At 54.3% G+C, this 24,650-nt stretch overlaps 1 protein-coding gene across 2 annotated transcripts; it reads right to left on the minus strand.

Moving 5' to 3' along the window:
• On the minus strand, window positions 1–24,413 carry LOC102558526 (meckelin). Of its 2 annotated transcripts, none has more exons than XM_059713916.1 (24): window positions 24,128–24,413; window positions 23,714–23,787; window positions 23,561–23,626; window positions 22,888–22,988; window positions 21,801–21,891; window positions 21,604–21,681; window positions 20,419–20,484; window positions 19,757–19,901; window positions 15,626–15,743; window positions 14,695–14,785; window positions 14,078–14,134; window positions 13,338–13,436; window positions 11,940–12,038; window positions 10,534–10,632; window positions 9,335–9,437; window positions 7,542–7,672; window positions 6,407–6,547; window positions 5,831–5,911; window positions 4,601–4,717; window positions 4,166–4,282; window positions 2,792–2,887; window positions 2,583–2,685; window positions 1,960–2,080; window positions 1–1,385 (listed from the first exon to the last, which is right to left on the minus strand). In XM_059713916.1, the coding sequence occupies exons 1-24, from the start codon at window positions 24,312–24,314 to the stop codon at window positions 1,310–1,312; spliced, it is 2,457 nt and encodes an 818-aa protein (XP_059569899.1). In that variant the 5' UTR covers window positions 24,315–24,413; the 3' UTR covers window positions 1–1,309. The 2 variants fall into 2 exon arrangements, with proteins under 2 accessions (XP_059569899.1, XP_059569898.1); XM_059713915.1 differs by having other exon boundaries at window positions 1,960–2,102; window positions 24,128–24,409.
• Window positions 24,414–24,650: the final 237 nt, after the last annotated feature.

A 24,650-nucleotide genomic window follows, 5' to 3' on the forward strand; every position in this document is an offset into this window, starting at 1 on the left:
CAGAGAGGAAGGAGCTATTTATTGCAGCCTGGGGAAACCGTTGCCGATTGCAGCTCTTGGCCACTTTTCCAGGGTTTAAAAAAAAAAATTCATCCCATAAATAGACATCTTTGCAGCACAGCCCAAGCTGTGTTGGGATGGGCTGCTCTCCTCAGACAGTTTGGCCCCCGTTCAGGAAAGTGTCCCTCTTCCAGCCAACACTTAAACCCCCACTTAAGTTTAAGCATGTGCGTAAATCCCCAGGAATCAGTGCAAACGAAGCTCTGTCACCTCCACCGCATTTTCTGGCATAAACACCCCGAGCAGTAAAAAGGAGCAAGACTTTCAAGGTTGGGGGGACTGGAGAGCCCAACACTCAGGAGCCGGGGAACTCTGCCCCGTTGGGTCTTGCTAAGGCTCGATGAAAGGCTACGTTCCTTCAAATTGGGGCAGATACCAAAGTCCCCCAGGATTGCCAGGTCAGGCCTGAAGCTGAAACATTGGCATCTGGCCTTGTGTTTGGAGGGCTGCAATCCATGCAGGAGCTCTGGGGAGAGGCTAGAGATGCTGACTGTGCAAAGCAGAATCAAACCCAGGGGCTGGTCCCATCCTGCCTGGCTAATTCTGCCTGGCCCTTTGCATCTCCAGAGATGAAAAGAGCTGGCCTGGGACTTAGCCCTGGCTCCCTGCAGGTAGTGGGGCTGACCTCTGTAGTCCAGAAACTCAAGGATGCCTGAGCCACAGGGAAGAAAAGGGGACAGCTGGGGTCTGAATGAGGAGGAAAGCAGGTGCCCATGCTGCAGAAGGTGATCCCTGCTTGAGCCCCATTGCTGGATTTGCCCTTGCAAACCCCACTGGTGCAAAAGCCATCCATGAGATGTGCAGCTCTGACACCCGGGTGAGAGAGCCCAGGGGATTCGTGTACCCCTACCCCCCCACAGATGCTTCTTGATGGGAAACAGGAAAGCAAAGGAGGCTGCTTCACAGAGCCAGGCTCATTGGCCCTTAGTCTCTCTGTTAAAAAGACACGAGCACCAAGACTCTTGCAGGGTTTGCTCAGCAGACAGGAATCCTTGGGTTGGAAATCAGACACACGTGGGAAACCAGGAGTAGTAGGGAGGCAGCACGATCGCTGGCTTGGTCACCCAGGCTGGATGGGAGCATGGATCTTTGCCTAGAGTAACTAGGAGAGAAAGTTGGAGCAACTTCTCCCCGCTTCTCTCTTAGGCCAAGGACATCGAAAGGACCAGAGAGGTTTTCTCGCTCTTCACACTAGCCCCAAGTAGAGACGCGCCATTCCTGCTCTGGAATAGTCGCGTTCGTGTCTAGATCAGGAATCGCTTCTCCACCAGTGTCTTTGCAGCCAGATTTCTTCTCCCCAGTGCATTTCGCACCATCTCCACCACCTGCAAACAGGACACAGACCTGGAGCCTTGCCCTGGAACCTGCCCAAATCGGCCATGCATAAAATCATAGAAAATGAGGGTTGGAAGGGATCTCAGGAGGTCACATCTAGGCCAACCCCCTGCTCCAAGCAGCACCAGCCCCAACTACATCATCCCAGCCAAGGCTTTGTCTAGCCAAGTCTTCAAAATCTCCAAGGACGGAGAGTCCACCAGCTCTCTGGGTAGCCTGCTCTAGTGCTTTCCTACCATCCTAGTGAGAAAGTTTTTCCTAATATCCAACCTCAACTTCCCTTGCTGCAGCTTGAGCCCATTGCTCCTTGTTCTGCCATTTGCCCCCACTGACAGCAGTCCAGCTCCATCCTCTTTGCAACTCCCCTGCAGGTAGTTGAAGGCTACTACTAAATCCCCCCTCAGTCTTCCCTTTTCCAGACTAAATAAGCCCAATTCCCTCAGCCTCTCCTCATTAGTCACGTGCCAAAGCCCCCTGTGCTCAGGCCTGGACCGGGAGACCATGCAGGCAAATGCTTAAATGCAGGGGTACGTTTGCAGCAAAGGGAGGATGCACCAGCCTTACCTTCTGCACAAGGAAGGTGCTGATTGCTGCCAGCACAAAGTCCTGCGCCCCCAGATCGACGACCGAGAAGAGCAGGGCATCAAAGAGCAGCAAGGCCAGCTCGTTATTGTAGAAGAGAGTCCTGCTGAACAAGGCATGGTCATCTGGAAGCAGGAAAAGCCTCTTATAGCCCTGTGGCCACTGCATCATGCCCGCAGACCGCGTGCCGGAAGGGGCAAGGGGCAGATGTTAAACCCTGAGGAAGGGGCGGCTGCCATCGGGCTGTGATGGTCTATGCTGCAGAGGTGCATGGAGCTGTACAGATAGGTTGATAACCTGACCCTAGGCTCTGCAGGGCTGAATCCAGACCAGAACCCCTGCTGTTGTGGGAGAATGAAAGCCTACAAGCAAGCAGGCTGTACCCACCCTTAATTAAGAAAATAGAGACCTTCCACACCCATGTTCCCTTTGCATGAACATGATGGCATCCAGTGCACTGACTCGGCAGCCCGGTGGGAGAAGGACTTCTCCAGCTGATGCAAAGCAGCTAATACCCAGGTCTCACAGACAGCTGCTGGGACCTCCGCTCCAAGGAGGATTCCCCTTTGCAAGGACAGGCTTCCCGGAAGAGAGCAGCAAGTTACCATTGTAGAGGACGGACATGTCTCCTAGCTCCTGAAACTCCATGTCCAGGACCCGCTCCAGGAAGAACTTGTCCTTCACCACATAGTCCATGTCTCTGTAAGCCTGTGGGGAGAAATGCTGGGACGTGAACAGAGCCCTCATTGACGGTCCTGTGAAATGTTGGCGTGGCCGCGGCCGACGCTTTCGGGAAGGAAAACAACCAGCTCACGTGTTCGAGGAAGGAGCTGAGGAATCGGTTCAGGGTGTAATAGCTCTTGAGTCTTTGCTCGTGCACATCGGATCTGCACCTCTTGCCTCCGGGGACCTGCAAGCAGAGTTTGTAGAAGTCCCCTCACCTCAGGGCTGAGCCTGGGGCGGTCAGCACCCCGGTTTGGAGGCAAAAGCATTTCCCATTCAAATCCACTTTGCTAGCAGCTGTGTGGTTTTTAGTCCTCAAAGAGAGGGGGTCAAGGAGCCTGTAGTTCAGCTTATGGAGTGCAGCTAGCACGGGGGTGAAAGTTCATCCGCTGTGGGTCACAGAGGGTCAAGGAAACAGTGCTTGTTCATACAGAAGTAAGGCTGGAAGGGACCTCAAGAGATCCTCTAGTCCAACCAAGAATCAAACCTGTGACCCCAGTGTTACTATCTGAATTCAAATGACAGCGAAACAGCTCCGCTGGCCAAACAGCAATGCATCAACTTGTGGGAGTTGCTGATCGTGGGCAGTCGCTGACCTAGTGGACCATCATTAGTATGGCCGAGATTCAAGGTGTGGGCATGCGATGCAATTACCACAGGGTAACTTACTTCACATTTTGCTCCGCAGTAAATTTATTCCACAATAAGGAGAGGACACACGAGTGGCTGTTATACCACTGGGTCACTGGCAGGGAAGCCAGTTTGCATTGAGCAAAGAGCTTCCCTGGGATGCAACTGGCTAGGAGATGGGACATACAGCTAATAAACCAGGGGAACTTGCACCTGGGTATAGGGACACTTTCGGAGGGCTAACTTTGCCCTGGCTATAGGGACACTTTCAGAGGGCTAACTTTGTCTTGGGGTAACTTGCACCTGGGTATAGGGACACTTTTGGAGGGCCAACTTTGCCCTGGGGTAGAACGACTTGGCCCAATGTACAGCTGTGCATGGTGTGTCTGCTTCACTTTGCTAAGAGGGTGAAGGCAATGCCAGGTGTCCCCACCCTTAGATGCAGCCCTAGCTTTACCTTGAAAGCTGGGAACTTTTCTCTGTTGGGCCACTCAGGGAGCCGGCTGCATTGGGTTTATACTTTATGGTGATGGAGATAAAAAGCAGCAAGAAAAGCGATTCTCTTTTGCAACCAGGGACACAGTTGAGATACCAAGCTATTATTGAAACCAGGGAAGAGCTGAGTTTATCGTGTGTCTGAGGACTGGTTCTGTAGGATAATGTTCTGATGATTATCAATGCCAGCCTGAGCAGCCAGTCTGGAAATAATGCAGGTTTCTTTTGCACCTGCCAGAGGCCCCTTGAGAGCTGGAAGATTTAAACACCAACCCCTGCAAAGAGAAGCAGGGAAAAGCCAGCAGGAATGAATCCCCATAGCCCGAGGAAAGGAAGGTACCTCCGCGAAAGGCTGCGTTATCTTGTCATACAGCTGTCGGACTCTGTCGGTGAGGAGCACCTCGAAGGTCTGGATTTCGGAGTTGGGCTCCAGGCCTCTCAGAGGGCACAGATCCTCCTGCCAGGGGGGGAAATGGAGGCATGATCCTGGAAAGGCAATGCTTGTGACTGGCATCCAAGCTGGACTTCCAGATAAAATACCCACAGCCCTCCACAGACTGATCTGGAGCAAGGTGCCTCAAGATGATGCATGCAGGGGATGCCTGGAGGGTGCAGAAGAAGGAAGGGAAACTAGAAATGGAGGAGGAACTAAGCATGAGAAACACCTCAGCGATTCCTCCGAGGCTCGGGAGAGGTTACAGCGGGGCTGTGGCCCCACCAAGCAGGCAAGCACCTTCAGAAGAAGCAGCAGGGCAGCCCCAGGGGCCTGGCTTACCTCCTCCCTGCGGAGGCAGGCATACATGGCATCCATGCCCACATCAGCCTGGCCGTGCACGCTTCGCCCGTGGATGTAAAACCCATAGCATCTGTGCGTCAGGATGAAGACGGACACCTGGACATTGGAAGAATGGGAGCGTGCACCGAGGTCAGTGATTCTCCACCAAGGTGCCAGGAGGTTACTGCAAAATATTCCCACGATTGGGCGTGCAACCACTTGCACATGACTTGCAAGACAAACCCAGATTTCAAACAGGAATCAAGAGTGTCAAAAACTTTCTGAGCTGCTGTGCCTTTCTGGGCTCTTTGCAACCAAAGAATTTCCTGTATTATTTTTGCATTATCAAAAACAAGGGAAAGCTAAAAGCTGGCATTTTCCAAGGGGGATCTGGAGCCACTCGCCTAAGTAATCACTAATCACAGTCCTACAGGGCCAGGCCAAGTGTCTGCCGTGTGCTTTGTCCTAGGGTGCGAGGCCCCCTCCCAAAAATACACCATTGGGACACTGATCCCCCCCGGGAATGTTTTTAGCAGACCCAGGCAACATCAGAGGCTATGTACTCATGGCAGCTTCATCTTCCCTGTGGTGGTGAGTTAGCTAAGGGCAAGAGAGCAGTTATGGAGCATGGGGAAGGGCAGAGAAAGTTATCTGCTCATAGCACAGATTTGTTTCCACCCCGAATGGAGGAGGACATGGCATGGCTGCCTCCTGGCACTGGGAGAAGCAATGTGATGGGCTATAAGGAGAAGCCAAGTGCAGCACATAAGCTTAGGTAGTGGGTGGGAGTTTTCACCAGGCCCTGCGCTCATCTCTCTGGGGCCAGGCTGTCAGCTGGGCTGGCGTGAAAAGCACTGGCACTCTCAAGGGTGCAAACCAGCAGCAGCAAGCCTACCAAGCCAGCAGGATGTGGAAAAAGGGCAGCAAGGTGGGTGTGCAAACCTGTGCGGGCACAATGTGGTACATGCAGAAATTGTGCACGCACCCAACACGGCCAGGGCGAGAAGGAAGCAGGTGGAAGGGAGGGAGGGAGGGTGTGGGAATGCTTGGGGCTAGCCAGGGAGGCTGGTGCTCGGGAGATGAGGGATGACACTTTGACAGCTGGAACATTCCCCTCTCCGCACAGCAGCCCAGATGTTCAGCCGTTCTGCATGGGAGCAGCGCCGGTGCCAGATCGAGCTCAGAGCTCGTGACCTCGCTCCTGAGCCGGCCCGGCTGCCCAGCACTCACGTTGCTCAGGGAGCAGAGATCTACGAACTGATGGATCTTGTCCTCCACGAACCGCTCGTAGACACCGACGAAAAACGCCATCTGCAAGGAACAGCAGCAAGCAGCTGCATTGCCCGCGCTCAGCAGACATCTTACATAACCCAGGCCCAGCAGCAAGGAAAAGCAGTCTCCTTTCCTCCCCCTGTTTGGAAGCCCCTGCGTTATCTCGTGCTCTGGCTCGCTGCCAAATTCCTTCTGTCTCTGGGCCTAAAAAGGTGCGAGTTCAAGTTTCGCACAAGGTCATACGTTGGCGAGCAATGCTAGGCTGAATGCAAGCAAATCCTGCCTGAGGGAGGAACTGCATAATTGGGCATGTCCTTTGCTAAACTCTGTCTTGCTTTGACAGGGCAGTTAAGGGAGCCTGGTTAAAGACACTTCCATCAGGTAAGACATTCAGCGCTTTCCTCTGCCGACATCCCACATCCTCTCCAGGCTTGCAGTGCCCTGCCCCAGCCCAATCAAAGCCCGGTCCCAGGAGAGGTGGGTGAACTTTGTGCCCCTCTGAATGTGCCCGTGCCCAGCCAGGCAGTCGTTCACCTGCACAATTGCCACGGCCATCCAGAGGGAAGCAGAGATCCCAAACCGAAGGATCGGGCTCCACGCCACCACGTACGAGTCAGGGCCAGGGTGCAGATTCACGGTCAGGTCACGCGACGCCAAGTGCTTCAAGCCCACGACCTGGAAATAGAAACCAGTGCACAATGTGGCCCTGCACCCCTCCTTGAGTTGCACTGAAAAAAAGCCTTGGTACCTTGTGGGCCATCCAAATAAATCATCACGGATCAGGACAAATCCTGGAAGCATCGCTGAATTTTTAACCCTCCTTCCAGGCACTCAAATACCAGGATTATGGGTCCCGCATAGAGACATTCCTGCTTTTTCAGCTGCCGGGGTGAAATTTCCAACCAGCTTCCAAATGAGCTTTCACTGTTTTACACGCACAATTTTAATTTTAGCACTCATTAAAAAATAAATAAAAAGACCCTCAATGTTTGTTCATGCAAATGAGGCGTTCTGCTAATTGCCTAATTTGTGAATGCAAAGCCTGCGCGGCTGCACAAAATCCCACTTACTCGAGAAGCAGGGAAGGGTAGGATGAAAGTCAGAGATTGTTTCTGGGTTCGCCAAGAAAGAGGATTTTTCTGCATCTGGGCTCCTGCCGGGCTCTGAAGGGTCCATACGCAGAGCCCCAAGCTACACAGACCTGGGGAATCCCAGTCTCCACGGAGGAAATATTTAACCAGGGCAGACGCAGCCAAACCGGCATCTGCACAGCTTGCGTTCCAGCTTTGTCTCCTTTCTGCACCAGAGACCAGACTTAGCAGACTCTTTATCCGGCACGCAGAGATCAAATAACTGGATCAAATAACTGCAAGCCCCAGGGGATAAAGCACTGAGCTGCCGCAGTTCTCCACGCAAAATCACGCAGCATCATTAAAGACAAGATTAGACTACGACACGCCTCATTGTGCCGGCAGTTTTGCTCAGAGCTCAGGCTATCCCCCAAGCAGGCCTCGCCGCCCCGGTTTCTGTGCGATCGGAGCTGGTGACAGACGCACTCACGCGGGGGATGCCTCGTTTCCGTGGTCGTGAGCCCGGGAGAGCCGCAGGATTATGGGGGACCCGGTGCCGCATCGCTTCCTCCAGGTGTCCCTTCCCATCTCCCCCGTACCTCCAGGAGAAGCAGCACCGCCCCCAGCTGAAGCAGCGGATTCAATTTCCGATGCGTTTGGATTTCGTTCCACTCGTTGGCGACCAGGAAAGTTCTCCAGATGCTCACAGAGGAAGCGACCCGCCGGCCTCCTAAGAGGAAAGCCCCATGCTGATTTCCATTCCTTTTATTGTGACGCCGCGCACGAGCTCGGAGGGCTCTTGGCAAAGCACGGAGCTAAACGTGGGCTTCCATTACATTCATTTTTCCCTCCCGATATGAATCCCTTATGATCCAAGGTGACGGGGGCTCTCAAAACAGCTTCCTGTCAAACCACCACTGATGCCTCCAGGAGCTGGGATTGCTCTGCAAGCACTGGTCAGCGAAGTCAGCAGCAACCCAACCCACAGCAGCACTGGGGATGTCACGGCCCACATCTACTGAGCAGGAAAGGCTTGTGCGGCTTTTTCTCCCTATTTTTTAATGAATGCTAACACTAAAATTGTGCATGTAAAACAGTGAAAGCTTATTTGGAAGCTGGTTGAAAATTGCACCCCGGCAGCTAAAAAAGCAGGAATGTCTCTATGCGGGGCCCATAATCCCAATATTTGACATGGGTTTCATTTATGGGAGCTTGACTCTTGACACCCCGGGTGGGATTTCCAAAGGGACCCGGGTCACTTAGGGGTGCAAGCCCTCCTCATAGCGAACCAGACCATGTATCTAAATTATAAAATTGTAGAAAATGAGGGTTGAAGGGACCTCAGGAGGTCACATCTAGTCCAACCCTCTGCTCAAAGCAGGACCAGCCCCAACTACATCCTGCCAGACAAGGCTTTGTCTGCCTGGGTCTTCAAAACTGCCAAGGATGGAGAGTCCACCACCTCTCTGGCCAGCCTGTTTCAGTGTTTTACTACCCTCCTCATCAAAAAGTTTTCCCTAATATCTAACCTCAACTTTTCTTGCTGCAGCTGGAGCCCATTGCTCCTTGTCCTGTCATCTGCCCCCACTGAGAACAGCCCAGCTCCATCCTCTTTGCAGCCCCCCAGCAGGGAGGTGAAGGCTGCTATTCAATTCCCCCCTCAGCCTCAGTCTCTCTTCTCCAAATCATTTTTGCACATTTGACAGGATCTCCTGCTTTCTTTTCATGAGTTTCCAGCCAAAGTCAATGGGAGCTGCATGCACTCAAGTGTCTTGAAAATGCAATCACCAGGGTGAAATCTTGGTTCTACAGACACCACTGGCTTAATTTCCATAGGGTCAGGGTTTCAACAGGGTGTCTAAGCTGGGCACGTGTCCTGACCTGGCTGAGACAGCACAATGAACCGTGTGCAGAACCATGAGTCCCGGCCTCCCCGTCTCCCTAGACTTAAGTCTCTCTCTTGCCTTCCTTGGTGCCTGAGCAAAGCGGGACCGGGGAGGGTCCCATTTATACTGCTGGAACATGCACATTATATAACGTCATCAAGCACTTCGTTTTCTAAAAAGGAGCAGAAATCACCTGGTGACAAGCTAAAACACTGCGTGTGTAAGGGCATGCACGTGTGTAGTCAGACATGTGTCTACACATGCGTGCATGTCCACATGGGAACGTATGCCTGCATGCACGAGTGAATATGCATGTGCATATGTATGCATGCACACATTTGTGTGTGCATGTGTGCATGTGCACGTGTGTGTGTGTACACACAGGTGTATATGTGCACACGCATGTATACACGCACATGGGAGAATGCGCAGCAGGCACCAACATTTCATAGCCAGTCCAGCCAGGAGGATTTAGAGAGCAGAGCAAGCGAAGAGCTGCAGCTGACCTGGGTCTGCTCGGAGCGCTGGCTTCTCCCTGGGCCTCTCCCAGTCGATCAGGAAGATGGAGATGGTTAGCTGGGTGATCAGGATGTGGAGCAGGTCCAGAGCCTGCAGCAAAGGCAGACAGAACAGGTGGGGTCAATACCCCCTGGCTGAGAGGGATACAGACACATGCAGCACCCCAGCACCCCCTGCGCTGGAGCTAGCACATGCCAAGCTGGAGACTCCTTGAGCTGCTCCATCTCTACAGGTTTCCAAGGCCTGGGTTGACTTTCACTTCCCCACAGTGCTCTAGAAGCGGGGACCGTCCCCAGGGACAGAGGAGCACACAACTGTGGGCAGGCGTCTGAAGCTGGACACTTAGAATCAGAGAACCATAGAAAATTTGGGTTGGAAGAGACCTCAAGGGGTCACATCTAGTCCAGCCCCCTGCTCAACGCTGGACAAGCCCCAACTACATCATCCCAGCCAAGGCTTTGTTGAGCTGGGCCTTAAAAACCTGCAATGATGGAGAGTCCACCACCTTTCTAGGTAACCCATTCCAGTGTTTTACTACCCTCCTAGTGAGAACATTTTTCCTAATATCCAACTTAAACTTCCCTTGCTGCAGCTTGAGACCATTGCTCCTTGTCCTGTTATCTGCTGCCGTCCAGCTCCATCCTCTTTGGAGCCACCCTTCAGGGAGCTGAAGGCTGCAATTAAATTCCCCCTCAGCCTTTTCTTCTGCAGACTAAATAAACCCAGTTCCCCCAGCCTCATCTCATAAGTCATGTGCCCCAGCCCCCAAACCATTTTCATTGCCCTAACAAGCAGCGGCTTCAGGGTGACGAGCCCGTCTGATCCACTCCGGGCACCAGCAAGGGGCCAGGTGAGCTGCCATCAGCCGCAAGCCAGATGCAATTGTCTGTTCGGAGGTAACTCGTGAGAACCACGGCAGTGAATCCTACAGGCATCGCAGCCTCAGCTCAGCCTCTCCAAAGCGGAGTGCTCTTCTTTAAGCTGGAGATCTCGTAACAGGAGGGGTTTTTTACCCCAGAAGTGTTCCCGTGCATTTGGCTTCAGACAGGCTGGAATCCCACAGCAATGGTATTCCCCCAGGATTTTGGCCTTCCCCCCTGGTAGGATCAGTACTGCTATAGAAAAACCCAACCCCCCTACCATAAGCCTAGGAAAACCCATCCCCACTCCTCCCTGTCATAAGTACCTTCAACCCAAAAGCGCAGGACAGGTAGATAATGAAGTTGGTTTCCAGCTGACTGCCGGCGGGGGGCAGGGTGACCCCCACTGCCGAAAGCTGCTGGCCCTGGGGAGACAGATTTAGATGCAGTCAGAGAAGAGGGTGCAAAACTATATATATCCAGCCTGGTCGTTTCCTGCAGATCGTGGCTACCCTCTGGGGACTGCCCACCACGCACTGGCAGAGAACTGCTCCGGTGCAACTTGGCTGAATGTCTTTGCAATCGGCTCCCTCGTGCCTTGGCAGATTTTAAATAACCCACGCAGTTGATTTTCTGACACTTGCCTCAGGGAACCATCCCACGGCTCCCCTGATCTCCCCAGAGCAGTGAGATAGATGCTCTTTCATTACTTTTTTCAGAGTTTGCTCTAACCCTCAGACATCTGGTTGCTCCTGCCCCGGTGAGAGATTCCTCTTATCCCTGGGGGTCAGGGATTGCACAAATGCAGCCGTGCGAGGGTGAGGTTATGCGATACACTTAGACCAGACTTGATCTGTGAAATGTTACGTAAGGACGTGCTGTGAGCAGTCGCACGTTAAGGGTTACTGCCGTTTCTTGCCTGCACGGCTCTGACCTGCCACTAGAGGGCAGGTGACTAGGGGCATGGCTAGAGGTCATGACACCTGGGTTCAATGCGTGCTCTGTCTGGAGGGGGGGTAGCAGCAGTGCATCCTGGGATGCAAGAGGACTGCAGGTTGCTCGTTTCATGGAGCCGACTGAAGTTACCCTAACACGAGCTAGGTAGCACGGCCCAGAGTTAACCCTCACCTGAAGTGGCATAACACTGAGCTATGCAGAGGGTACTTCGCAGGAGTTAACGAGCGTTAACATGCAGATGCTCACGATTTAAGTGTTCTTAGTGTGGTCTAAGTGTAAGTGCAACTTCACCTGCTGCAGGCTTACCCCAATGCAATCTGCCTTTATGGGGTGAGTCACTCTGCTCTGGGGGGGAAAGTACCCCACAAAAAGCTGTAGAAACCATGCACCAGTATAAGCCACGCTGATAGCCGTGTCCTGTGTCCCCAAGATCCAGGCAGTTTTTCTTGAGTATCCCTGGGGGGCCTTTCCTCAAACTAGCCCCTATTCTCCCTGCCATAGCAGCCTGCAGTCTGTTGCCCTGGGATAACCTGGCACAGTATCCCAGCCTAATTTACAACACCAACGTAAATTAAACTGGGGTAAACATGCCATGTTTTTGCACCCCGCCCCCCTTTCAAAACTGCTATGACTCCAGGTCTACCCTGGAACCAAAAGTAGGCAGATCAAGACACTGCGGGCAAGAGGTCCAGTGTGGGGGAGTTAGTAACCAAGCCCTGCATGCAGCTCAGGGGAGAGCCACGCAACCCACATAAGAAACACAGCTATTATTCACCTTGAAAACAATGAGCCAGTAAATCCCAATTCCCAGGGTGACCCCGAAGAAGGCATTGGCTAGAGACCCAGCAAAGAAGGCAAAGAACTTGATAATGACCTGTGGAAGGAGAAAGAAGCAGGGCAGTAATTGCGAGGAGGGAAAAACCACGCCGCATGTGTTAGTTTGATCCTGGCCTTTGGATCAGATGCTAGGCTATACGCTACATCCTTTTTCCACCCAGGAGAGACACAGGGAGCTTAACAGAAAATGGGCCAATTCCAGTCCTGGTGTAAAGGTCAGCACCTGTCAGCACCAAGAGGCTCAGATGTCTCATTGACATCAGCGCAGAGCAGGTGAATCAGGGGCTCTGGGAGCAGCTGATGGCTCGGCGGAGAGGCCCCGTGGGTAGCTCTTTCCCAGAATAAGACAGGGGCATTTCCTCTCTGTCCCTCTCCCTCCAATGCTTTCCATCTGAGGAGCTCACGATGAGCTGGGGGATGAGCAAGCAGGTGCACAACCTGCCTGCAAGCCTGGCCTTACCCCTCCCCAGATCCCAGAGGGGTTGGACTTGCCTGTGGTCAAAGTCAGAGGGGGAAAAAAACCAGCCCCCAGTGCTCTGGCACCCTGACTTTTGCTGGGTCCCCTGTTCCTCTGTGCAACTCTTAGCTCCTCCTGCCTTTGTGCCCTGTCCTTTGAATCACAAGCTGAAGAGGCCTCAGGGAGCAATGCAGAGGGGCAGGGGAAGCAGGAGTAAGCCTCCAGAGAGCTGAAGAGAAAGGAGGGGAGGACACAAATCGTGGTGTTTGGCTGGAACAGAGGATCCCTCTTATGGAGCCTGAGCTGGTGTAGCTGGGGCAGCATTGCCCTCTCGTGGAGCTACAGCATACACCGGCACACGGCGTTTGTCAACTGGTGTATCAGCAATGTCCCCCCCAAAGGACACTAAATGAGCCCACAGAAGGGTCCTGCTGTCAGCAAAGCTGCATCTGGACCAATGCATCTGGATTGCATTGCATTGCTGGAGTGCAGTGTAATCCAGCAAAGCATTACATCTGGATGCAGCAATACTGCATCTTGGCATTGCTATGTCTGATGGTGGAAGGTGGGGGTTGCACCAGCTGAGGTTTGATGTTCAGGCACCACCAAAGTCCCCGGAGGGCTGAGAAAGACAGGGGTGGGGTTCAGACACGCTGGGGGAAATGACAGATGTGGGCACAGAGGGTAGCTTTCTAGAGCTCCACAGCGCAGCAAGGACTGAGGAAGCCCCTGAAAGATGGCACTGAGATAACTCAGCTGGGACACAACAAGGGAGACGAGCATTTGCAGAGCAGCCACGTGCCATCACGTGCCTGCCCCATTCAGGAGGCAGCAGCATGCAGTGTCCAGGCATGGATGCAGCACGTTCAATCTCCTTACCACAAGGCCTATGTTCTGAAGTCGAGACCTCCGCATCCAGCTGCTGGTCTTCAGCAAGGCGTACAAGGCTGCCAGCGACCCCAGGACTGCAAGCGCTATCTGTCGGAGAAAGCAAGGAGGCACCGCAGCACTGGAAGGGACCTCAGGAGGACACATCTAGTCCAACTCCCTGCTAAGTGGCTAAGCATTCATCTAACCTAAGAGGATGCACTCGCACCCAGGTCCTGTGCTGCAGCAGTTACACACCCGAACCCCAGGGCCACCCCGGAGAAGCCCTGCAGGAACTCAGAGGATCCTAATGATCCTTTCTGCCCCTAAGTCCCCTGCACCCATGAGCAGGGTTTGCTGGTCCAGCCTGCTCTAAGTCCTTTGCATTGCTGGTTGGGACTTTTTCAGCTAAGCTTTAGGTGGAGAAATGTTGACTCTCCAAGCTGACACATCTGCAGGGTCTCGAGCAGCTAGGGAGGTGCATCCGAAGCGTTTCTCCACCACCTTTCTGGATTTGCAACATGCCAGCCAGATTTGAGAGCATCAGGAGATGCTGTCAACAAGTCCTTCCCATCCTAGCCAGGTCCCTTCACGGGCTCTTCTGCGTGACCACATGCAACTTGGTAAGCCCTGCCACCTTCAACGTCCTCCCTCCCATGCCCTGGATTAGCCTTCCTGCCTCTGCTGGGCATTTCCCACCTCTGGACATCCCTCAGCAACCCATTGCAGAGGGTGAAAACCATTCAACTCACAACGGTGACTTGTTGGGATGCCTCTGGGATCTGGTTGTAGGCCACGGCAAAGGACACCTGCAGGGGTCGAGAAGCAGGGAGAAGGCATGAATGCAACAGGGGTGAGCAAAACCCATGGGCAGCAGAGCATCCGGGTGGACCGTGACCTGGGAACATCGGCCAACGCTTTCCAAGACAGACTTGGGATGCAGGGCTCCAGGGATGGAGTCGGTGGCCTGGCGTCTGAAGTCCACTAATGTCACCAGCTGATATCAGACACTGCCGCTCAGGTGTCCTGCGTCGACCTGCTGTGGCACGCCAGAGCCCCTTGCCCCAGCTGGCCGTGCCCTGCATGGCACGCAGGACAAGCTGGCTGCCCTCCCTGCCTCCCTTCCTGGACTCGGGGAGGGGAGGAGAGGCAAAATCTGAACTCAGCCTCAACCCTGACAACATCCAGAGCTGGCTCCCATCTCTAATTATCACCTGCTGAAGCAACAGCTGCTGAGCGCTGGGGAGCTCAAAGGAAAGTCAAGCAGGTCTTGTTGTTTCAGCTGCTTCGTTTCACATTATGCCTCGTTCGCTCTCCCCCCGCCCGCAGCAGCGCCCGCCAAGGGGACCCCGCCGTGCCCCGCACTTGCCTGCGTTATTGCCGTGCTCTCTTGCCTTGCGTACTTCACTGTCAACAGGAAAGGAGGCTGGTCTCCAGGGCTACTGGTTGGGAGGTAAATGCTGGGCGAGCCGGTGGTAAGGAGGGAAAGAAACCAGAGAGGGGTTATCCGGGGGACAGAGCATCTAATTGGAGTTGCACAATGCATTTTAATTAAACCTCGGCAGGAAGCGAGCAGAGGGAAGGGAGTTAATTGTGCCACATGTGTTGGGGAGCAGGAATGCTTTTCATGCCAAGGATGGGGAATCTAAGTGCCAAGGCAGGTGGAGATGAGGAGAACGCGATGTCCTCGGGGAGGATGGCTGGGTGAGTAAAGGCAGGCCCAAGGTAGATGGGAATGCAGTCACGCCGGTGGAGCTGAGCTGCTGCCCAGAGAGAGGAGCTGCATCTGCGTCTCTGTCCCGTGGGCATCATGAAATCACAAGAGGAGCCCAATTCTGGTCCAAAATGCAGCGAAAGCAGACCAGCCCCTTGCAAACTCCCCCAAGGGCTAGAGCTCTATGCCCCTGTATCTGAGAAGGCCAGTGCTATTTTAACCCCCTAATTGCAGTTGCACAATGCATTTTAATTAAACCTCGACAGGAAGCAAGGTTGCTGCAAGCTGCCATCTCGCCCTTACACTAGAGAAGAAAGATTGATCCACTGTCTGCCTCCCTCCCGGCTCCTGATCCCTTGTGTCTTGGTTGTACCCGCCTGCCACCAAGCTGTACCGTCCTCTCCTGCAAAAGCACCTGCAGCGTGCCTGCTCGCTAACAGACACGGGGAGGGAGAGACAGAAATGCAAACAGAAACGCAGTTGCGGCGGCATAAACGGGAAATTTCGTGTCGTGTCCATGCACCCAGATGGCATCCGAAAAGGCTGATCCAGCACCTGCCTGCTGCGCGCTCCTCTTGCTCTCTACCTGAGGAGCAGATCCGCTGCCAGTGTAACAGATGCCGGCGGGTTGGCCAGGTTCCCTGTTCTGCCCGAGAGCCCGTCGACAAGGAAGAACCGTCTCAGAGGCTGCGAATTCAAGGCGGCTGGAAGAAACACAGAGCAGAAGTTTAGGTGCTTTTAGGAGCTGAAGGCAGCCACGCAGGAGACGGGAGCAGAGAAAGGCTGTGAATTTTATGAGTGCTGAGTGGCTTGTTATCCAGGAGCCACATGCCCTTAGGCTGGACGAGAGCCTACAACTCGCACAGCCTGCGGCCTCTCACAACCTGTACAGCCTCCCCGACAGCCTGTTAATATACAGTAGGGGAGGCAATGGGCAATCCTCCATCTCTCCCTCGCACACACACCCTTTAACAGATGCACAGAGCTATTCAGCAGAGCAGCCCCCAGCAAAACTACTGGAAGGAATCAAATTATACAGCGAGGAGCAGCATATTCTGCGTCTACCAGACCCTTGAGGTCCTTGCTGGGCTGGGTTCCTGCACGCTGCCCCATTTGCAGGATCAGATTTGGGCTTTTCCTATGGAAGCTCCTCCTGTGCAGACTGAAAAGGGACCCTGCAATATGGAAGGGCCATACATTATGCAAAAGGCAACTTCTGGCTGGAAATTCACAACTTTTCACCGCACGGGAAAGTTTTGGATGAAAAAAAATGTTGCATTTGCAAACAATAAAAAGATAAGCTAGCCAAAACGGGTGCAGAATGCTTCCCTCTTCCCTAAGGCAAGTGTTGCTGGCTCCAAGCAGCTCGGCGCACAAAGCTGGGGCAGGGAGGAGGTCCCCCAGCCCTGACCCTCGCTGGCCTGACAGCACATGTCACTTCTGGGAGATACTTGAAAGTATAAATTGAACGTGCACATGGGAATCTAAGCTTAATTTCTCTGTGTTAAATCTGCTGATGGCAATTAATCCCTCATTTTACTCTATGTTCACCATGTCTTCAATGCTGGCCCACATGGCAGCCCTCTTACGCCAGCGGCTTCAGCCGTTTTATTTAAGGCTGCACTTCGAAAAATACGGTGCCTTACATTTTGCAGCTTGTGGCTATAGCAGCACCTCCGGGATGCTACGCCGGGTGCTCTGAGCTTCAGGACATTAAAAGCACAGCTGTCCATTCATTGCAAATCACAATGCACGTATAAAACTGCCTGTGCATATATATGGCTAAACTGTGTGCACATTTTTACCCCAACTGCATGAGCACATATACTAGCTGTACATGCAAGTGATTAGGCAGCAGCATTATGGATGATAAATAGGCCATTCTTTCAGCCTAAGTCATACACCCTGGAGCCGAGGGACTTTCCAAAGCTTTCACAGCAAGTCAGTGTTAGACTTGGCTCTCATCACAGCAAGCCTTACAGCCAATGCACTGGTTGTCAGCGCCTCCAGGAAAATCACTTAACAAAAGTGTCCTGTCTGTAAAGTAGGAGCAGGAAAAAAGTGATCAAAGAGGCTTGATTAATCCAAAATGCTCTTGTCTGAGAAACTGCAAAGTGAAACCAACTCGTCTAATTCCAACGCCTGATTTTCCACCAAAAAAAAAAAAGGCAATCATGGCCCGGCACGCATAATTGTACAGCTAATTTGCACAGGCGACACTAGGAGAATTACGGGCATTTGCATGTGTAAATACCCAATTGGCATCTGGTAATTGTGTATGCAAATGAGGTGCCCGACTGCACGCACGTTTTTGGGTACAGGAAATTCTGATTGAAAGATTTTTCCAGGAGAACGGTCTAAGGCTTCATTAATGACACGGGGATGGGAATTTTACTGGCAGCATCATTCTCACAGCAGATAAAGCCGGAGCCAGCGGGAGACAAATCTCCCACACAACACGAGCCAGCTCCGCAGTCCAGGGGCACACGTGGGCTTTCCGACATCTATTTCCAGCCACTAAAGGTTTTAAGATTCATGACTGCATTTTTAAAACGCTAAGGGATAATGGGGTGGAACACGCTCACTGCTGGCTCTCCATCACTTGTTACGCGAAGCAGGAGGATTCGGCAAGGACTGATCTGTGAGGAGGATGAAAAGCAAGGCCACGGAGCCGGGGCCGCGGGACTGTGCACGCAGAGAGCACGCTGGAGGGGGTCCTTGTTGCATGGCACCAACCTGGGACAGGGACCGAGACAATGGCTCGGCTGTGTACATGCACCGAGGGCAGCTCGGAGCTAATTCAGCCTCAGCGTGCTCTCTCAGAGCAGGCGTTCAGGGCATGTTTCACCCCAGGATGAAAGCTTTGGGGATTTGTGCAGCTGAAATTATAGCCTCAGGGTGAAGCATGAGGACCAGCCTTCAAGCATGTGTCCAGCCTTCAAGAGCTGAATTGCATCCTCTTCTCCCCCACATTATCCTGCCCTGCACCCTCTTCTCCCCCATGTTATCCCACCCTGGACATGACCGATCTTTGCTCTGCTCTGTGCTACCAAGTAAGTGGTAGATTTTGCCCACAATGGACTTCCACGCACAGACACAAGCCCACTAGGACCTAACCAAAGTCCTTAAACCGGCGAATCCGCCCATCCGAGTCAGAGCGATGTTACCCAAGCCTCGGCTGGAGCTTCAGCCTAGGACAGCGGTCCCCAGTCTGTAGTACGCGCACCACCAGTGGCGTGCAGACAACCTGTCAGTGGTACACATTAACAGATTTATTATAATTACTTTATACGACAAAAACTTGCCGGTAGTACTTAAGGTTGTATCGTTTTAAATTGGTAGCACGCAATCTGTCAGAGTTTGAGAACCGCTGGCCTAGGGTTAACGTAAGGCACCTACTCGTAGGCCTGGCTGGGGAGAAGTCAGCTTAACCACGTGCAGGGGAGCCTGGTTGGACCGGGGGGATACCGAGGAAATGCACCCACTGTGCTATTCTCAAGCCCGTTTTAACTGTGCTTTCTCGCCCCATTCAAGCCTCACTGCCTATTCTCCCCCCTTCCCCCTTCACTCGTAATGAGTCATCTCTGAGCAGCGTCCATCTCAGACTAGAGGACTAACATCAGCCTCACAAGCAAGTAACTATCCCCCTATGTGCCAAGGCTGGTCCAGAGCCCTCGCCACGACCCTCCCTGATCAGGAGAGGCAGCATCCTGCGGGCCGCCAAGAAAGCCGTGGGCAGGCACGGAGCGTGGTCTGCTCCATCCTGCTCCCTGGCTCCGCCGAAGCACGTCGCTCCCCGCCGATGATAAATGAAGAAGCCGGGACAATGTCTCTTTTCATCCTCGGGGTGCCCCTAGCAGCGGAGAGGCCGGCTGGCAGGGTGGGAGGAGGGAGCTATTGGTTCTGCGTCCCGTCTGCCGAGCTTTCGCTGATGAAGACTGACGTCGCTGGCTGCTGGGCTTGCAATTACCGCGCGCCCGGCAGGGCTCCAAGCAGGGGGGTTATATGGAAACCTTGCTTTTTTTTTTTTCCCCCTGCCCCGTTATTCTTTGCAAGCATTAACTGATGAGCTGCTGTGGGGATGCAGAAGAGCCTGCCTCCTTTCGTACTGCCAATAGCCAGAGCGTGGGTCATGGCCGTAGGGGCCCATCTTACCATGCATCCATGCCCGCTGCAAAAGGCACCGCGGGCCTGCTGTCCAGGCAGCGTTTGCTCCACCGAGCTGTCTCACACCACGGGCCCTTAAAATAGAGGTCACCGTGGGACATGTTGGCCTCTGCCCAGGGCTAAGAAACCCTGCCTTGGAGTCTGTCTCTCTAACCCTGACCCTCCACCCCCTTGCTGGGAGATAAAAGGCCTTGGCAAAGCCCTGCGAACAGATTGACATGGCGGGCAGCCCCCTTGGAGACACTTTATAGTGCAAAACGACACCTGCTCCATCCTTTCCTTGCAGAGTCGCCGGATTCCTGATCATTAAGAATGGCCCTGCGGAGAGCCACCGTCAAAGCCTGAGCCCAGCCTGTTGCCTTGCAATGATTCATGAGCAGGTACTCGGCTAACGAGCATTGGCACCGGTGCAGTGGCTAGTATAACTGGGGGTCCCTTCCCTATGTGCCTGGGCTTCAGCATCGACTGGCTGAAGAGGTGGACAACCGAGGGCAGTGCAAAGGCACCAGGGTCATCTCCAGCGGGAGGAGAGGGCACGGGGGACTCTCACCGTGGTCGCTCAGCTGGAGCTGGGGATTGGCGATAGGCACCGGGCACAGCCAGGGATTGCCCTGGTCATCCGGGAACTCCAGGAACAGCTCGTAGAGCGTGGGCTCAGGGACACGCCGCAGCAGGTCAGACACCTGGACCCTGCACTGGGGGAAGAGAACAGGGGGCTGTTAATGCAGAGCCTGCGTCACCATCCTCAGGGACTTCGGTTTGCATGGCACAGCCCCCTGCATCCCAGCGTGACACCAGTTTCCCCCAGCTCAAACTGGAGGGGCGATTCTGGGAGTGCAGGGAGCCCATCGTGGCGAAACCAGGACAATCAGCTGCTCCACGTCCCCGAGGGCATCTGCGTCAGAGCAGGCAGGCGCTCCCCAGAGCTCCCGGGCTGCAACGTGGATACCCAGCGGTGTCTGCCGTTTAAAATAGCACGAGCAGATTCAGCTTGATTCCCACATGCACAAGCGGGCTTGTTTGCTTCGCAGCTGGAGAAGATGCACATCCCTTCCCCCAGAGCTGGAGGGACTTATCCTGCGGCAGTAGTAGCAGTCCGGCATCACCAGTGCTATCTCAGCACAGCGTAGGAAGGGGCAGGAGGGTGAGACCCCCAGCAGGGAAGTCCTAGCAGGGGGGGAGATGGCCACAGAGCTGCCAGCACACACTTACGGACTGATGGTAGGACGTGCCGAAGGAGAAGGCGGCATCCAGCACGCTCTGACGGTCTGTGCAGAGCTAACGGGGGAGGAAGGAAAGCTCTGAGGCCAGGCGATTGCAAAAGGGAGTCGCAGCCCTGTCTCCCAAAACCCTCTGCCCCCAGCCGGCCTCCCTGCAGGGTGGATCCGTAGAAGAGCCCCTCTTTTGTTTCTCTCTAAGTGGTCTCGAGCCGCCCAGACAGTGAGGAGCTGCCTTTGGGACATGATTTTACAGTGTAAAGCAGCAGAAGCCTGCAGGCCACCCCTCCATCCCATCTCTGCTCAGATGCATCCTTGTACGCATGGATGGGGCAATGAGAGCTCCCTATGGGGCACCCCTGGCACTGTGCTTGATCCCCCCCAGATCCTGGTGCCCTCAGGAATGGCTTTTTGGGCATCTTCACAGCCTTATTCCTGGGGTTCCCCGCTAAGGGGCTGACTCTCAAAGCAGCGTGACTGATGACCCCATAAGCACACCCATAGGGACTTGCCAAAGGCCACACAGTCAGCCTGTGGCAGAGCAAGGACTCGAACCCATGTCCCCTTTGCTCTAGGCTGGCACCCAAATGCCTGGAGCCTCCTTTGTGCGGTGTGAAACCCATTGCCCCTGCTTCTGACTCAGGAGAGACGGCCCGTTTCCTCTCGGGTCTCGGGTGCAAGGCCTCAACCCTGCCAGGCTGTCACACAACCGCATCGGGAGCTCGAGTCTAATTTACAACTCGCCGTCCCTTGGCTGGCATGTGCTAGCTGCTGGGTCAGCCCTGACCATTTGCATCCACGCACGTGCCATGCCCCTGTCCTGATTCACTTCTTTGCTATTACACTGGTGACTTCCTCCCCCACTTTCTAGATCTCTCATGATGCTATTGAATAAAGAAGGGCTTCAGACACCTCCCTCCAGCCCATTTTTTGATCCTATTCAGTGCTCCTTGATCTCCAGCCACCTTTCATGCTGGAGACGGTGCTTATCTGCACGGATGTGGAGAGAACGAGTTCCCGCGTGGCTGGTACCAGGGGTGAGAGCGCATCTCTCTTTGCACTTCATGGTGCAAAGAGAGATATGTCTAAAGATGAAATGAATACAGCTCCCCTCCCTGCCACAGCGGACTCCCAGCCCTGGGTGCACCGTGAGGTCCTGGAGGCGACAAAATGAACCAACCTGCAACGTGCCACCCTTCACATCCTCCCAGCCTAGGAAGTTTCCTCGGACATCGTACTTCACAACCTTAAGGCCGATCTGCTGTGAACATGGAAAGAAGCTCTGAAACGTGTTCAGATGGCGATGGGGTAGGGTGATAAAGGACCTGCCCGTCATTTGTGGCTCGGATGCCCATGCACATATCTGCCGTGACTTGCCTTCGAGCCCTTCCAGGAGAGGAACTGGGGAACTCCCCTTCCTGGAGACGTCTCGGGTCTGCGGTAAAACAGTTCGGGAAGGGTTTGGCCTCTGAAAAGAAAATCCGGTTGTATTTCTGCAAGGGAAGCAGGCGAGACTTCGTCCACATTACACAGAGCCATGGCTCTCTCGAGTGCTGCGCGTCCCCCAGGCTGCCTGGATAATCAGAGCTTTGCGGCGTCCTACATCACCCGCAGAAAAGAGCTTTTACACCAGCGTCTCTCAGGCCAGGGGGTCACAAGACCCTTCCCCACCTGCCTTCCCACTGGGTTGCAAACACCCCCAAGCCGGGCACTGAGTGCAAATCATCCTGTGGACCAGGAGTCACGGAGCAGCTTGGGGGGGTTGGAAGGAGGCTCCAGGTCAAATTAATCTGAGCACCGCTGTCCTAAGCTCCTGGGTCCCCCCCAGCCCCTTTGGGACCTGTCCTTTCCCTCCTGGGGACCATTCTGAATTTACGGGGAGTCAGCACCAACCAAAGGCCATGAGGGCTGTGCCATCTCTCCATTGGCACCTACCCTCATCCTTACTGGCACGCTCCTCTATAAGCAGTGGAAGCTAAACGGGCTCATCTCACCCCAGCGGTGGTGCCTTTGAAGCCCAAGTCAGGCTTATTGGAGTATGCAGTTTAACAGGAGAGTTTAGCATAGGCAATTAGGGTAGGGATGCCCATCATGTGCATCTCCTGCATAGTGCAGGGATTTAGACCCACTTTATGGCAGCCAAGGAGAATCACAGCATGAAGGGTGGAAGCGATCTGGTCCAACCCCTGCTCCAAGCAGCACCAGCTACATCATCCCAGCCAAGGCTTTATCTACCCAGGTCTTGAAAACCTCCAAGGATGGAGATCCCACCACCTCTCTGGGTAGCCAAACTAAATAAGCCCAGTTCCCTCAGCCTCTCTTGCCTGCTCCCTGCACAGTCCTGGCCCCTTTGGCAACAGGACTGCTGTGGACGGAGAAATTCGGTCTCCAGTGCAACCAGCACAGACGTCCCTGCCAGATGCAGCACCTTCCCTCTGGGTCCTGCAGAAGCGGAAAGACTCACCTAGCCTTTGTGTACAGGTCGAAGGCCCTGGTTTCCAAGGAGAAGGCGTTCAGAATAACTGTGTTGGTGAGGAGCTGGCAGGCTGTGAGGTTGCAGGAGCTCTAGGGAAGAAGAAAATAAAGCAGGGCAGCACCAAGAAAACACCGCTGGGGTCCCATGGGAGCAAGCCCCAGTGCAGACACCGGCAGAGTCGGTGCCTTGCACTGGGGAGAGCGATTTCTCTTTCCTTTATGCTGGTGGAGGCAAATCAGTCAAAAACCCACCCCAAGCCTCATAAGTGCTAGCCGGGCTAACGAGCCCCACTCTCTAGCCAGTGGCACACCTGGGAGCACTGTGGCTAATATCACGTTCCTAGCCCCTATAACGAGCTGGGACATGAGTTATAATGAGATACCTTTACCTCCCTGCCAGATGCATTTGGTTTTTAAAATGCATTTTCAAAAGCAAATCCCTGCACCCCTCAGAGCAGCACAAGGCGAGAAATGCACTGCACGATGCTGCGAAGCGTCCACGTGGGGGAAAGCGGAGTACGGCTACCCTTCTTAGCTCCCACCCCGTATCCTTTCACAGCCTTTCCTCTTAGCTTTTTATGTTTAAAAGGCAGCACACCACCCCATCCACCCAGGTATCCCCCCACGCCATAGCATGGTGAGAAGGTGGCCGTGGTACTTACATTGCAAGCCAAAAAGCTGCTGTCCAGGAAGGCAGACTCCCACAGCGAGGCAGGCTGCCGGGGACTCTGCGGGGGAGAAAACAGCTTGGATGCAGAAAGGCTTTGGTGATGCAAGGAGGGGAAAGGTGGCCTAGAGCCAGGGTGTGCACCTACACAAGCTTTGCAGTCCCCCGCAGGGTGGGCCTGGCCTGCCCCGGTCAGCCCGGCGGCACAGATGCACCTCAGGCCTAGGAAGGAAAGGACAAGAAGGTGAAGGAAGGAGGTGGCATAGCCAAGGGTCCTTGGGATCAGTTCTGGCACTGCCCGAGGTTGTTCAGATAGAGAGCCTGACCTCAGACGGGGCATGGGAGCTGCTAGCCCCATAGGTCTGTAGGGTCTCCGGTGTACAGGAGCAGACGTGCAGACACCAAGCAAGCGTGGCGGGGCTGGGAGCTCTCATATGGCTCACCTGTGCATATAGACCCAACTTGCACCCTTCTCCATCATGCACCCTTGCACCCTTCTCCATCGTGCTGGGGTGCTGGGTTGAGGACAGCCCCTTGCACCGACACCCCGGCACCAACTCACCTTCAGGGCTTTTCACCTCGTGCTTCCCACAGGGGCTGCAGCGCTGAGTCTGGGTGCTCAGGTATTCACTGGGGCTGCAGCGTCCTGCCGGGGAAGAGGGGCCGGGGCTGCTCCTAGCCGGTCCAGAGCAATACAGAGCATGCAGCAGCCAGGCCCAGAGCAAGGGGGACCCTGCTGAGGGAGGCATTTTACCTAGCCCCGGTGCCCACCAGCCGAGCTGCCTCCAGGCTCTGGCTCTCCGTGGGGCAAAGGGTGGAGAGCTGCCTGCATGCCTAGCAGGAGCGTCCCTGGTTACCAACCTGTTACGCAGAAGAAAGCTCTGGCACCTCCCCAAGGTAACCAAAAACACACCCAGCCAGGCGCAACACCTGCGGCATCCTTCTTCTGGGCCTGCCGGTGCAAAGGGGGCTGGGAGCTGCCAGGTCAGGCATGCCTCCAGAGATAGCACAGACAGCCCCGTGCCATAAAACAGGCCTGGAAATAGCAAGAGGCTGTTGCAACAAGTGTGGTAGCAGAGCTCTGG

This window comes from Alligator mississippiensis, chromosome 10 (genome assembly GCF_030867095.1).
Source record: "Alligator mississippiensis isolate rAllMis1 chromosome 10, rAllMis1, whole genome shotgun sequence".
Classification (NCBI taxonomy): domain Eukaryota; kingdom Metazoa; phylum Chordata; order Crocodylia; family Alligatoridae; genus Alligator; species Alligator mississippiensis.